At 51.2% G+C, this 15,062-nt stretch overlaps 1 protein-coding gene and 1 pseudogene across 13 annotated transcripts in view; both read left to right on the top strand.

Moving 5' to 3' along the window:
* The window catches only part of Zfp385c (zinc finger protein 385C), a 66,248-nt gene that overhangs the window by 47,221 nt on the left and 3,965 nt on the right, over positions 1-15,062 (top strand). For 7 of the 13 annotated variants that reach the window (NM_001373889.1, NM_001373887.1, XM_030246059.1 and 4 more), the window contains 4 exons: positions 7,354-7,502; positions 10,489-10,599; positions 12,387-12,552; positions 14,447-14,758. In NM_001373889.1, coding sequence (NP_001360818.1) covers positions 7,354-7,502; positions 10,489-10,599; positions 12,387-12,552; positions 14,447-14,758 — 738 coding nt within the window. Of the gene's footprint in view, positions 1-4,091; positions 5,484-7,353; positions 7,503-10,488; positions 10,600-12,386; positions 12,553-14,446; positions 14,759-15,062 lie in introns of those variants that run through there. The other 6 variants (NM_177790.4, NM_001373888.1, XM_030246058.1 and 3 more) reach the window with 3 other exon arrangements.
* Positions 2,129-5,302, top strand: C11H17orf113 (chromosome 11 C17orf113 homolog; annotated as a pseudogene).

Below are 15,062 nucleotides of genomic sequence, written 5' to 3'. Positions count from 1 at the left end.
TTTGTGGTATACATTAGAAGCCAGGTACCATGGCTCTGTCTGGGGTCTGCACATGAAGACGCTATTGGCCTGGGGATGTGGCTTGACTGGTAGAGCACTGGCCTCTAAAGCTTGCCCTGGGTTTGAGCTCCAGCACGCATAGAACTGGATGTGGTGGCACAGGGCTGTAATCGGGAGCTGGGGGTAGGAGAATAAGAAGTTCAAGGTCATCCTCTTTGTAACACATTTGAGGCCAGCCTGGTCTACACATGAGACCCTGTCTCAAAGACAGAAAAAGAAGAGAAGCCAGTTGTCTTTCCTGCCCTTGGGGGATGTATGGGACAGAGGGGAGACAGAAGGAGGGGAGAGATGTGAAGGAACAGAACCAGAAACAGATCTGCAGCATGTAAGGGGTGGCCTGGAGGGGACAGCAGGGGCAGTGATGGAAAAGGTGGGGGGGGGGGTTTCCTGGGTAAAGGCATACCGTTGCAGATACACAGAGAATTGCACATAGGGGATTGGCTCAGACTGGAGGCCAGGACCAGCCCAGCGGTAGGGGTTGGGGTAGCAGAGGGGATCTCTAAGATGTTGCCAAGGGATGGGGGGAAGCTGATCAAGGAGAGAGGAAAAGTGGAGATTCTAGGCTCAGGGGAAAGTTACAGGTGATGAGGGTATGCTTAGCGTGTTCAGGGACCTGGGTTTGATTTCCAGACAGACAGACAGACAGACATAGTAACAACTTCAGCAGCTTTATAAAATAGCCTCTTTGGGGATGGCTGGGCAGGATAAACAGGAGTACTAAGAATACAGAGATCTTTGGAGACTAGGGAGGTTCTTGGCAAGGTGCCTGAGTTAAGCAGTAAAGTCCCACTGAAGAGGCAAAGGCGCGGGAGCCCCGCTGAATAGGTATGAGCTGGCTGTTCTCAGGCTGTGGGGGAACCGTGCAGAGGCAGAAAGACTCCTGCAGTGATCGAAACAAGAGCAAGAGAGCCTGGCTGGGCTGAGGCAGGCTGGGAGGAGAGGTGTTTTGCAGTGGGGCCTACGGCTGCAGGAGGATGACCATTCCGATCATACGTCACCTGCTTGCGGCTTGAGAAACCTTGGGCAAATGACTTAGTCCAGTCCCTTGGTTTCCCCCGCCCACTGTCAGTAATAGTCTTGGTCTCCTTGGGGAATCATGTACAGTCTTAACCCAAGGCCTGGCTCAGTTCCTACTGACTGGATAAACAGCAGTTCCTGCTGGTCCTGCTGCAGCTGGGCGCAAGAGGAGGACAGACTTCACACCACTAGGAGGTACCGTAGGCAGATCTGACCCACCTGGACCCGACCTTCAGGTCTCAGAGGCTCATCCTGGGGAGGCAGAGACAACCAACTAGTTGTACTCACTGCAGCCCAGCCCAAAGCCTGTCCTCACCCTGTAGCCTATTCCTGAGACCTTTCCCAGGGACACATGCCAGTGTTCATGAACATGAGCCAGCACCCATATGTGCGCATGTGCAACAGATGTGCCAGGGAAAGGAAGACAGCCTTGAGATGCCCAGCTCTGTACTGATGATACAGGTGTCTGTGGGCTTTGAGGACAGCAGCCTGTGAGTTAGAATCCGGGTGTTGTAGCCCTGGATCAGTCACAAAATACTCAGGAGCCCTGAGAATCACATCTGTCTTCGGGACTCAATTTGAGCTAAAATTCTCTACTGTGTTGAGATACTATAGCAGTCTATGCCATCCAGGACCTTCCTTGTCCTGGAGCGAGGGAGGAAGGGAGGTAGGGAGGCCCTGGGGAGGGAGCTGGGGGTTCCCTACCTCCTCCCAGTGCACCCCACTGCATGATTCTGCACACCCTTCCCCATCGAGTCCAGCCTATCCCTGTGGACAGCATAAGCCCCCATCTCCCCTCAACACCACTTCTTTATCTCCTTCATCTCTAGTCTCCTACAGCAAAACTGGAATAACTTTCTAGACTACATTGGATGGATGGTTCTCCCTTAGCTTGGTGGGCTGTCTCTCTCTTGCCTCCCCATCAGTATCCCTAGCTATGGAGTTGCTCTGTGGGTAAGGGAAGCGGTGTGTGTGTGTGTGTGTGTGTGTGTGTGTGTGTGTGTGTGTGAGCATTGGAGGGAGTCTTCGGTCCTCTGTCCTGAGAGCAGGCATGGTACACCCTGGGAAGAAGTTGGCTGGAGAGGCCTCCAACTCCACCAAGTGCAAGCAGTACTTCAGTGAGCAGTGGAAGGAGGTGGTTCCCTGTTTGGACTTTGACTATAAGCAGAAGCTGGTGTTCTTCTGTCTAGAGTGTTGCTAGGCCCTGGTGCACAAGCACGCCAAAGACAAAAATGCCTTCATGGTGGGCACCAACAACTTCCAGGCTTTGGTAGTCAACCAGAGCCAGCCCACTCTGGAAGACCGTGCTGAGGGTGAAGGGACCTACCCCAGCCTGGCAACCACTCGCACCTCTAGCGTTGTCAAGGTGGAGGCAGACCTGGCCAAAGTGGTTGTGTTAACAATATATACTCCGTGGCTAAAGAGGATGTGCCTGATAACTGCTGTTCAGCCCCGCTGGAGCTGCAGAGGTTCAACCTGGGTCAGACACTGATGGGCACAGAGCATGATGAATACTATAGCCCCAGGAAAGTGAGGGACATCCAGGTGGGTGGCAGCCAGAGGTAAGGGGAGGCCAAAGAAAAGGGGAGACACTGAGCCACCTAGGAAAAGTTCCAGTATGCTAGGCCCTTGGGTAGTAACCAGCACACTTCATTCATATCTCCTCTATGCCAGACCTTCACCAAGTGCTGCCTAAGAGACCGGCACTAGGCCAGCCATATTGAGTATAACAGTAAAGAAGCCAGGCCTGGCCCTTATCATTGGATGATCACAGGCATGCTTCTCACTCCCTGGGCCAGATGTTGCAAGCTGGTCTTAGGCCATGGCTGACTTACTGTTGGGTTTGATGAGTTTTTACTGTGCTTTTGAAAAACTCAAATTAGTGTCAATCAAAAAAATTCAGCTGGGTGAGGTGGCACACCCTTTTAATCTCAGCACTGAGGAGGCAGAGGCAGAGGCAGGAAGGGTCTCCAGGAGTTCGAGGCCAGCTTGGTATACATGGTGTATTTCAAGCCATCTGGGGCTACATGGTGAGGCCCTGTCTCAAAAACCAAGCTAAACACAAACAAAAATTCAGAATTAAGCTGGGCCTGGTGGGTACACGCCTGGTGGCACATGAGTTTAACCCCAGCATTTGAGAGGCAGAGACAGTTGACTCTCTCTGAGTTCAAGGCCAGCCTAGTCTACAAAGTGAGTTCCAGGACAGCTAAGGCTGTTTCACAAAGAAACTCTATCTTCAAAACAAAACAAAACAAATCAGAAATAGGGTGCACACCTGTAATCACAGCGCTTGGAAGAGTAAGGCAGGAGGATCAGAAGGTCAAGATGATCTTTACCTACATGGTGAATTTGAGACCAGCCCTGGAATATATATATATATATATATATATATATTAAAGTCAGAAGTCAGGCGTGCTAAAGCTCTGGCTTTGTGTTATCTGCTGGAAAATGAAGTCTTCCCAGTTTTAGGGCAGGACATTGTATAGTCCAGAGCCTGGATTTTCCATAATTCCCCATTTTTATCTTTGATCCCCTTCAAGTCCTAAGTCACTCTTGTGTCTCCTGGAGTTGTACATGCTACAACCCTGCCTGGCTTCAGCCATGGGAGTCGGGGGGGGGGGGGGTTGGCTGGATGGGAGGAAGTTGGATTAATTCTATAGAGGCAAACAGCACATAACAGGGACCCTTATTGGCCAGGAATTGCTAGTGAATGTGTCTATTGCTGAGTCCCCGAGCTGTCAGATAAACCCCTCTGCCCCTGCTCCTATGCCCCTGCCTCTGAAGGAATAAAGCTACGGCATTAGAGCTGAGAAAAACTGAAGTTTGACAGGGAAAGTGACTTGCCCAAGGTAGCACAGTCAATAACTGGCAGAGAGACTGTCTGGCCCCAAGCTTGTACTCTTCCAACAACCCCAAACTGCCTGCCTCCCCTAAGCCCCTAGCCTGTAGGACAAGCCTAACTTTGCCCCCACCCCCACCCCCCTGAATGTCCCAGGCAGTCATTGTCAGTGGCTTGCACAGAGGCCCTGTTTGCCACTTCGGTGTCCCCATGTGATAGCCAGCCTGCTACTATTGGTGAGGCTACTGATTGCCAACTCCTGGACACCCTGTGGGTCTTTGACATATCTGCACCCAAATTGGCTTGACTCAGTTCAAGCCTTCCCAGTCCCTGCCTCGAAGAGTGTCAGCCTGCAGCTCAGGGCCACTTGCCCACCGCTTATGGATCTGCACTATTTCCCTGGCCGAACAGACCCTAAGCCCATGTCTGGGTGAATATGAGAGCAAATTGGATGCCTTGTTCCATCTGCATGGTGGCCTCAGTTCCCACGTGGTCCCCGAGCTCCCTGCAGTCTTGGACTTTGCAGCTATTGACTTGACAGGTCCCCTGCCAATAACCCTGGCTCCCTGTTGCTGTAAAAATAGGAGGCCTGACCTTGCTTGGTGTGCTCTTTGGGAGCCACAGCCCTAGCCTCGGCCTAGTGCCAGTTCACCTTCCTACGAAGCCTTCGCCCACTGCTACTGGACGCTTTGGTGCAGAAGCTTGCCCTGGTCCTGCAGCACGAAGAACCGGACCTTGCCTTGCTGCAGCCGGTGGTGATGGCAGCTCGGCTCCGGTCGCGCGCGGCTCCATGGCTTCCCGAAGGAACTGGCGATCTCCGAGTCCGGCTCCAAAGCACGCGGACGAACGCTGCACCTACTATAGTGTGGAGCTGCTTGGGGTACTCAGAGGCTACGCTGCGAGGCTTGGAGCGCCACCAAAAGGCTTTCCCGGACGCCGTGCGAAGGGGACTGCGGGACTCCTTCCCGGGACCCTCGCAGGATGCGATGGCCGTGTTGGCCATCCATCTCTGCAGCTACCCGCAGGCACCTGAGGAACTGTGCGCGACCGGTATGGTGCGCCAGCGCGCTGGGGGACTTGGCGTTCTTGGAGCCTCGGGCGCCTCTGCCGGCGCGCATTCGGAGCTGCAGGAACTCTTTCCCCGACAATCGCGTCCTTGCCACCCTGACCTTAGTGCTGCTCGTGGGTGCGGAGCTGCTGGTCAAGGTGGGCTGCACCCACGAGCTGCGGTCGTGGGGACAAAGAGGAGTCGTGGCGGGCCGCAGGTGGTGAAGATCGCGGTGGATGCTACCCCTCTCCTCCAGCTGCATGAGTTTGACTCTGCATTGGCGTGGAGTTCTCAGAGAGTGGGTGCGGGAGGGACCTCTGGGGTGGCACTTCTCCTGAGAGTGGCCTCCCCTGACCTTAGCTAACCGAGGGGCCATGAAAATTGAAGGGTGAGATACGCAGCCTTAATTATACTACAGCCAAGCTGACCTACTAACTGCTCTTCTCTTCACCTACTCATCACCAAACCAGATCCCTGGCCTATGAGGAAAGAGCCTGGGCAAGTAGGTTGAAATGCTAGGTAAGATCTAGGCAGCGCTGCCTATCCCGCATCCCCACCACTACCACCCTATCTACCCGCCCCTTCTGGCCTTTCAGACTTTCCCTTTCTGGATCCTTCCCTTGGGTTACCAGTTTCCATTAAAGAAGGTTGGGCCTAGCCGGGCAGTGGTGGCACACACATGCCTTTAATCCCAGCACTTGGGAGGCAGAGGCAGGCGGATTTCTGAGTTTGAGGCCAGCCTGGTCTACAGAGTAAGTTCCAGGTCAGCCAGGGCTACAGAAGAAACCCTGTCTCAAAAAAATCTTTTTCCCTAGGAGATGGTAAACCAAATGACAGAGTGCTTGCTCCTGACATAACACAACACTGTCTGTGAACAGATAGGTGAGAGCTCACCCTCAGTGAGCTCCCCCTCCCTCCCATCCTCCACGCTCCCCCTACCATCTGCCACCTGCCCGCTTTCCTGTATCTGGCTGTGATTATAGGCATTACATCTACAGATGCTAAATAAACCCATCTGGTGTTTCAGGGGGTTAACACCCAAGAATTGAAAGGCACTTCTTTTGGTTTGGCAGTTACAGGACCCAAGTAAGTCTCCAGTAACCTGGGTTGCTTTCTGCTTTTTTGTTTGTTTGTTTGTTTGTTTTTCGAGACAGGGTTTCTCTGAGTAGCCCTGGCTGTCCTGGAACTCACTCTGTAGACCAGGCTGGCCTCGAACTCAGAAATCCACCTGCCTCTGCCTCCCAAGTGCTGGGTTTAAAGGCGAGCGCCACCACCGCCCAGCTTGCTTTCTGCTTTTATTTTTCCCTTTCCTCCCTTGAAATCTGGTTTGTCGGTTTCCAGCCCCTTTCTGCCTTTACTTCACACTGTTAAGACCAAAGACTACAAAACCACAGTGTTGTTCCCGTGGGTCCTGAGGACTGGCTTGGGGGTGTCACCCTGGATGCTGGATGGGGTGCATCCTCAGAGAAACAGCAGGTACCCCACCAGCACTGGGAACCCAACTGTTCAGAATGCTGTGGGTTTCTTTCTATCTTCTTAATTTTGTGGGACTTTTGGTTTGGTTTGGTTTGGTTTGGTTTGGTTTGGTTTTGGTTTTTTCAAGACAGGGTTCTCTGTATAGCCCTGGCTGTCCTGGAACTCACTTTGTAGACCAGGCTGGCCTTGAATTCAGAAATCTGCCTCCCAAGGGCTGGGATTAAAGGCGTGCGCCACCACTGCCTGGCTTTGGGGGACTCTTAAAGATTTACTTGATACATATAAGTGCAGACATATATGGGCACCACGTGTGTGCCTGATGCCAGCAGAAGTCAGAAGCTGACATTGGGTCCCCTGTAACTGGAGTTACAGTTGTGAGCTAACATGTGGGTGCTGGGAATCAGACCCAGGTCCTGTAGACTGGCCAGTGCTCTGACCAATGTGCCATCTCCCAAGTCCTATGCTTTGGGTTTCTTTTCATTCCTTCTGTGAGTGGCATGAAACCGGAAGTGAGAAAGGGACAGTTAGTGAGACCAAAAAGAGTTGGCCTTTCCCCGCACTCCCTGAGTTTGGTGCTTTGGGATCAACTGGGACAAGTAGTGTGTCATGCTGTCACCCTGTCACCATGGTTTTGTGTATGTCAACCCTGACTCCTCTGACCCCTCTCTTGGCTGGACTCCCTTTGGTGTCTATTTGGGCCACAGTGCTGACCTTGTCAGTAAGAAAGGGTCACTCTTCTGCTTAGGAGACTTGAGCTGTGGACTCCCGGACTCTGCTTCCACAATGGAGTTGGGATGGTGCCGTTATGAAGAGGGAGCGGGAAGTTCCTGTCTTGGCCCTTTGTTCTGGCAGCAGAGGTGGGAGAGAGCCCCGTGGCTCCTCATTTCAGACCTTGCCCTTCTTCCTTCTGCAGCAGGTCCGGCCTCCGGCTCCCCCAGCCCCTTGTTGGCCTCCCTGACTTTGCCCGCCCGGCCTCTGCAACCCCCGCTGGACCTGAAGCATTTGCTCGCCTTCCACCTCAATGGCACCACCCCGCTCAGTCTCTTCCCCAACTTCAGCACGGTATGGGCCGGGCAGGAGGGTGGGGGGTATGTGCAAGGAAGGGGGTTGGGCAAGGAAGATGACTCGGCTGGCCCTAGGTGCTATCAAATAAGGACCAGCTGTCACCTACCTAGAGATGAGGATGATATCATCCCTACCCCACCATCACAACTGTTCAGAGATGGTGTTTTTTGTTTTGTTTTTGTTTTTTTCTGAGACAGGGTTTCTCTGTATAGCCCTGGCTGTCCTGGAAATCAATTTGTAGACCAGGCTGGCCTTGAACTCAGAAATCCGCCTGCCTCTGCCTCCTGAGTGCTGGGATTAAAGGTTTGGCCACTGCACCTGGCGGAGATGGAATTTTATGGATGATCCGTGTGTGTGAGCTATGTGTGCCCATGGGCACTTGCGTTGGAGGTTAAAGATTATTTTATGATTTCTGTATTTAGTTATGTGCGAGTCGGTATGTGTTCACATGTGTGCGCAGCAGCCAGAGGAGGTCACTGGATGTCCTCTGTGGTCTCTCTCTGAACTTGGAGCTCCTGTTTTCTCAGCAAAGCAAGAGACCGGTGTGTTGAGGTTTGGTTTGTTGCTATGTATTGTAAGGCTAAATACTGACCCTGGTTGCCCTCAGGGACCAGAGAAAATCCTCACATACACCAAGTAATGCTATCTGACCTTGCTCTGTCATTTAAAACTATTATTAGTTGAATAAAGATGCTGACAGCCTAGATCTGGGCAGAAGAGAGGTAGGTGGGGTTTCAGTTTCCCGGGGTTGGTGTCTGAGGAGGACCATGAGAGAGGAAGAAGGTGGGTAAGGAAGAACAAGGAGGAGAGAGGAGACTCGCCAGGAGAGGAGAGGCAACCAGGAGAGGAGATGGACCGTGAGCAGATGGCCAGGAGAAACAGCAAGGATTTGGGGTACACTGCTGGGGAGGCAGCCAGGCCAACAGTTAGAAGAGTAGATTAGGCGTTAGCCCCCAGTAATTGACAAAGCAAAATAAAATGGCCATAGTCTGAGTCTCATTTATTTGTAAGCTAGTTGGGGGTAAGCTTAAATTGGTTCTGCTACAGACCAGCACAACCCAGCAATCCTCCTGCCGTCATTCCCAGGGGGCTGAGATTACAGACGTGCATAAAAGCACCTGGGTTGTTATGTGGGCGCTGGGATCTGAACTCTGACCCTCATGATTGCATGGCAAGTGCTCTTCACTGCTGAGCTGTGGCTCCAGACCTTGAGTTATATCTTCGTCTTGGAGTTTGTGTACCTACCTGGAGGTCTGTGTGTTATATGTGTGAGTTCGTGTGTTATTTGTGAAGATGTGTGTGTGTGTGTGGTATGTGTGGTGTGTGTGTGGTGTGTGTGTGGTGTGGTATATGTGTGTGTGGTGTATATGGTGTGTGTGTGTGTGTGGTGTGTGGCAGGAGCAGATGTTCGGAGCCCTCCCTGAGGTGTTAGGAGCAGCTTCCCTTTAATTCTCAAATGAAATCATGATGAGCTCCACTCTCTCCTCAGGATACTATGTCACATGTCACATGCCTTCCCAGGAACCTGGAGAGGTTCCCCCCCCCCCCCCCGTTTGTCCCCTGCAGGGTGGTACAGATGTCCTGAGGAGCATGAGACATCTGGGCATGGGCCTATGAGCTTTAGCCCCTATTGTCATTTACAGATGTGCTTACCGCCCAAAGGAGTGGGCTCCAAAGGCAGGTGACACTACTGTTGGCCCAGTGTCAAGATCTCCCTCTGAAATCCTGATGCAGGGCTGGCTGTCCCTTGGGCACTGTCCAGCTTGTAACCTCTGTCCTCAGGGCAGTTCCTATACCATGCTCACCTCTCTGCCTCAGGTCTCTTCCCATGGGAAGGTTTGGAAAGTTCCTTTTGACTAAACCAGACAACCTCTCCTTTGAATCCAACAACCTAGGCGTCTAATGCACAGCATGGTGGCCCTGCCTGCAATGCTAGCATTCTGGAGACTAAGGAATGGGCACTAATGACAGCTTGGGCTACACAGTGACTTAAAGGCCAGCCTGAGCTACGTAGTGAGACTCTGTTACCCCCCCCAAAAAAAACCCCAAAAAACAAAAAACAAAAAAACCAAATAAATGTCCAAAACTTAGGCCCCTGGGAGAAGAAAACAGAAGAGAGAGAGAGAGAGAAAGAAAAAGCTAAAGTGGCTTGGGATATAGTAAAGTTGGAAGAGAGTTTGCCTAGCATGCACAAAGCCCAGAGTTTGATTCCCAGCACTGCATAAATCAGATGTGGTAGCACATGCCTTTAATCTCAATTCTTGGGAGGTAGAGGCAAGAAGGAGAGTTTAAGGTCACCCTCAGCTACAGAGTGGCTTTATCTCAAAAGAAAGAAAAAAAGACAGACTACTGCATTGTGTTGCATGCCTATAATCCCAACACTTGGAAGCTGAGGCAGGAAGACAAGGCTTCTAAGACCAGCCTGACCTAGGTGAGACTTTGTCTCAAAATAGATAGATAATCAAGAGAACAAAAAAATGAACAAAACATATTAATTAGGGAAAAAAAGAAAACATGCAAGTTCATATTGCAAAAGGGACAATCCTGCCACCTGGAGTAACCCGGAGAGGTTGTCCTGCTTGGTCACCTGCCTTCCTGCCCTCCTTAAGCAGGTTTCATTCTGCTTAGCAGTCATCAGACTTTGGGACAGTGGCAGAGGTGATGAGGTAGGGCTTCTTGCCCCTACCAGCAGGTCCAAGTACAAAAGCTGGGTCAGGAGACAGGAAATCCCACCAAAACAAAATCTCAAAACTAAGACCAGAAGGGCAGCAAGAGACACCAAGGTGATTCTGTGTCAGGCCATGGCCCTAAGCACACCCTGGTCATCCTCTTGGCACCTGACAGATCACGTCTGCCAGAACAAGGCTGTACCCTTGTCAGAGTTATAGCATGAGTTGGGGTTTCTGGGCGGCTGACTGCATTTTGAACTGCACCTTTCCTGAGCACGCAGGAGGAACTAAGTCCTATCACTCCCCCCTCACAGATGGACCCAGTCCAGAAAGCTGTCATCAGCCACACATTTGGGGTCCCTTCCCCTCTGAAGAAGAAGCTGTTCATCTCCTGTAACATCTGTCATCTGCGGTTCAACTCAGCGGTGAGAGGGAATCATGGGATTGGGGCTCGGAGGGAGCAGGGTCTCCTTCGGGGCTGCTGTCATGGGAGCTGGTAGCAAAGGGGCTGTTGCTCTGACCACCATCCTCTCCTGACTCCTGCTCCTTCTCATACTTCTTCCTGACTCCATGTAGCCCACTAGAATTCCATTCTCCTCCCCTCTGCTTCACACCCATCTTCTGGATGTCCCAGAGGCTACAATGTGAACTCCCGGTCTTGACTTAAGATGTTTAGAGCATGTATTCACCCCGGCATCTTTGGAGTGGGGCTGGAATTTGCTGTAGAGACAATGCGGTCCTCAAACTCACAGAGAACTGCCTGCCTCTCTCCCAAGTGCTGGAATTAAAGGAGTGCCTTACCATGCCCAGCTTGATTGAATTTTGTTGTAGTTGTTGAGACAGGGTCTGTGTAACTCTAGCTGGAACTTACTCTGTAGACCAGGCTGGCCTCAAACTCACAGAAATCTGCCTGCCTCTGTCTCCCAAGTGCTGGAATTAAAGGTGTACACCACTAAGCTTCATCACCCTAATGGACTCCCATGATGCATCTGTGAGAGGTACAGAGGCACAATTACCATCTTCACTTCTCTGAGGAGAACACAGTCTCATGGTGGATAAATAATTTGCCAGGGAGCACAGCTGGTGAATAACATTTCTAGGGTTTGAACCCAGCCCTGACTGACCCTGAAGTTTGCACACTCCTACTGCAGCCTATCCTGGGGGAGCAGAGGGGGCTAATCTCATTGTGGGGTTTTGGGTGAGGTGTCTGAACCACAGTGGAGCCAAAGAGCCAAAGGGGGGCCTTGTGGAGGCTGGTCTTTCCCACTTTTGGGAAATAGTTGAGAAACAAGTAGAGTCTCCTGACTGAAGTAAAGAGGATTCTGACACCCAGCTGTGGCATCCTCTCCAGATGTTTAGATCACATCATTCTACAAAATGTCAGTAAAGAGATTTGCTGGAAGGGACATGTCTCCATTCCTAGGCCCTGGCAGAATGGCTGGGCCAACAGCAAATGCTCAAGAATTATTTTTAAAATAATGAACAATGGGATGTTTTTGATGAGGACTGCTGTGCTCTCCATGGGCGGACTCCCTAACATTCAGGAGATCCTGCTTTATAAACTAGACCCTGACAACTCATATCCCATGAACCATCATGAAGCTTCAAGCGGGGCACACCTATGGTCCTGTTACTCGGGAGGCTGAGGCAGGAGGATTATGAGTTAAAGCCAGCCTGGGCCACAGAGTAAGTAGTCCATTTCCAGAATATTCTGTACATATAGGCAGACACCCAAGAGCATCACTTGGTTAATGTCCCTGGGTTCAACACTTCTGGATCTGGGAACACAGAAACAAATAAGGTTGGAGAGATGTGGCTTAGTGGAGCCCAGTAGTCATAAGGCTTTGTGTGCAACTCTAGGTTCAACACACACACACACACACACACACACACACACACACACACACACACAGCCTTTGAGTGAGGTGCTGTGACTTGCCTAGAGATGCAGAGCTTACATAAATGGCCAAGTTTGATTCTGAGGGCAGGCTGCCTGCATGGGAGCCCCTGTGTGAGAACAAGCTCTGTTGTAAACCTCAGGGCTCTATACATGTGGCAATGATGGTGACACTGACATCACCCCTTTGTGGCTGAGCCTTGTGTTCGTCCCTTTGACCACATATTCCTCTGGCCTATCCCCCTACTCAGCCTCCCTCCTAGATGAGGCATGAGACCCACGGGAAGAAGATGACCCCTCCCCTCCCTCTTCCAGAACCAGGCTGAGGCTCATTACAAGGGCCACAGACACGCCAGAAAACTCAAGGCTGTGGAAGCTGCCAAGAGCAAGCAGAGGCCTCGAAACCCGACCACAAACGGGACAGTGGTGTCTTCAGCCTCACCTCCAGCCAGTGGAAGCCCTGGAACCCCTCAGAGCAAAGGTCAGTCTTGATTTCAAGTTCACACAACGAGGCTGGCTTCTGACAGCGGCTTGAGTGACTCTGGCTCTTCAACCATCTTTCTTTCCTTTTTCTTTTGTTTGGTTTTTCAAGACAGGGTTTTTCTGTGTAGTCTCAGCTTTCCTGGAACTCACTCTGTAGACCAGGCTGGCCTTGAACTTATAGAGATCCATCCACCTGCCTCTGCCTCATGACAGTGCTGGGATTAAAGGCATGCACCACTACTACCTGGCTTTTTATTTTTAACTTGGGATTTTTTGGTGTGTGTGTGTGTGTGTGTGTGTGTGTGTGTGTGTGTGTGTGTGTGTGAATGTGTGTATGTGAATGTGTGTGTGTGTGCATGTGTGTGTGAATGTGAATGTGTGTGTGTGAATGTGTGAGAATGTGTGTGTGCATGTGTGTGTGTGAATGTATGTGTGTGTGTGAATGTATGTGTGTGTGTGTGAATGTGTTGGTGCTCATGGAACACAGAGGCCAGGAGGGGTCATGAGGTCCCTGGAGCTGGAGTAGCAGTGGTTATGGGTTCTGGGGACTGCACTCCCATCTGCTGCAAGAACAGTACATGCTCTTAACAGCTGAGCCATCTCTTTAGCTTTTCACCATATTTCCTGCTAAAAAAAATGACCCCTAATATACAGACATTGGCAGACACCTATACTGTTCCTTCCTCAGGCTGACTCTGGATCAGGCAACGTGCTGCCAGCACACCTAGCCTGAGCTAGGATTCAACTACTCCCTGTGTTGGTTCCCTAAGGCTGGCAGAACACAAGGCTACAAAGTAGGTGGCTGAAACAATAGAAGTGTATTTTCTCCACAATCTAGAGGTCAGAGGTCTGCATTCAGATGTGGGTAGGTTTGGGTTTTTTTTTTTTTTTAACCTGGGGGCCAGAGGGAGAAGCTCCTGTCTCAGCTAATGGGTACCACTGTCCCCTACACTCCTTAGAGACGGAGGAAGGAGAATTCAGAGTTCCAGGTCAGTCTGGAATACACATCAAATTTAAGGCTAGCTAAGGTTCTGTAAGACCCTGACTCAGAAAAGAAAGGACAGGGGGTTGGGAGTCTACCTCAGTGGGTACAGTACTTGCAGACCACTTGGGAAGTCCCGGAGTTTGATTCCTAATACCACCACGGAACTGGGAATAGTGGCACGGACCCATGATCACAGCATTTGCGAGGTGGAGGCAGGCAGGCTAGAAATCTAGTTCAAGGGTATCCTCAGCTATATAGTGAGTTCATGGCCAGCCTGAGATACACTAGACTCTGACAAAAAACAACATTCCCCCTAAAACCTCCACTAACACCCATCATTTCTGAGTTTACATGTGGTCATTTTCCTTTCCTGTGCTGTGTTCTCTGCCTCAAAGATAGATTACCATTCACCTGTATGATGGATCTCACCAATTTCCAGTTTAATGCTATTATAATACTAAAACATTCTAGCACATCTTTCTGGTGACTTCTACTTACTCAATACTGAGGAGCTAGAACATTAGACTGAAAGTGTGACCAATTCTGTCCGATTTTATGATTTTTTTTTTTTTTGGTTTGGTTTTTTGAGACAGGATTTCTCTGTATAGCCCTGGCTATCCTGGAACTCACTTTGTAGGCCAGGCTGGCCTCGAACTCAGAAATCTGCCTGCCTCTGCCTCCCCAATGCTGGGATTAAAGGCGTGCACCACCACACCAGGCCGATTTTATGATTTTTTATACAGGGAAACTGAGGCTCAAGTTTGCCTAGTGAGTTGGTGGCAGGGTGAACCCAGAATTGAGTGCTAGCTGTCCTTTACCAGGAAGCCTTCCAGCCTCCCATTCTATCACCATGTCAGTGTTGCGCCTCAGAGGTCCAAATCTCCCCATATGTCCCATGTCCTTGCAGGTCCTGCATCCCCTCCTCTTGGCCCTTCACTTCAGCTCCCGCCGACCCCGGACCCATCAGCCGGAGACCCCGTCCACTCAGCCGGAGACCCCGTCCACTCCGAACTTTGTGATGCTGCTGCTTCGTCTTCCTCCTCTTCCTGCCCACCCTGCTCCCCGGATCCCAGCAGGGAAGCACCAGGGCCTGAGCCAGCAGAAGGGGCCGTGGGAAGTGGAGTGAATGGGGAGGGCAGGGGCGAGAAGGGACGCCTCTACTGCCCTACCTGTAAAGTGACAGTGAACTCCGCCTCTCAGCTTCAGGCTCACAACACAGGTCAGTGCTTCCCGGGTGCCATGTCATTCATGGCCAGGTGACAGAGGAACCTACCCACTGTTACTACAAAGACATTTCTGGGTCCTTCTCTTCGTCCCAAGGGAGGGGCATTGGGAGGAGAAGTCTGCAGCAACCAGAACTGAAGGTCACTAAGGGCCTGGAGTACCCTCCTCCATACTCCTTGGATCAAAAGGAAGGGACTTTTTCCCAGCTGTCTATTTTAAAAGGCCATCTTCCCTAAGGGATGTCCACAGAAAGCCATAGACAGCCAGAGATGCTGGGAAGACAGAAGTCTGTGTGCCTG

Source organism: Mus musculus, chromosome 11, assembly GCF_000001635.26.
Source record: "Mus musculus strain C57BL/6J chromosome 11, GRCm38.p6 C57BL/6J".
In the NCBI taxonomy this organism is placed as follows: domain Eukaryota; kingdom Metazoa; phylum Chordata; class Mammalia; order Rodentia; family Muridae; genus Mus; species Mus musculus.
Note: the sequence above shows the minus strand (reverse complement) of the source record. Positions and strands in the feature narration are given on the sequence as shown.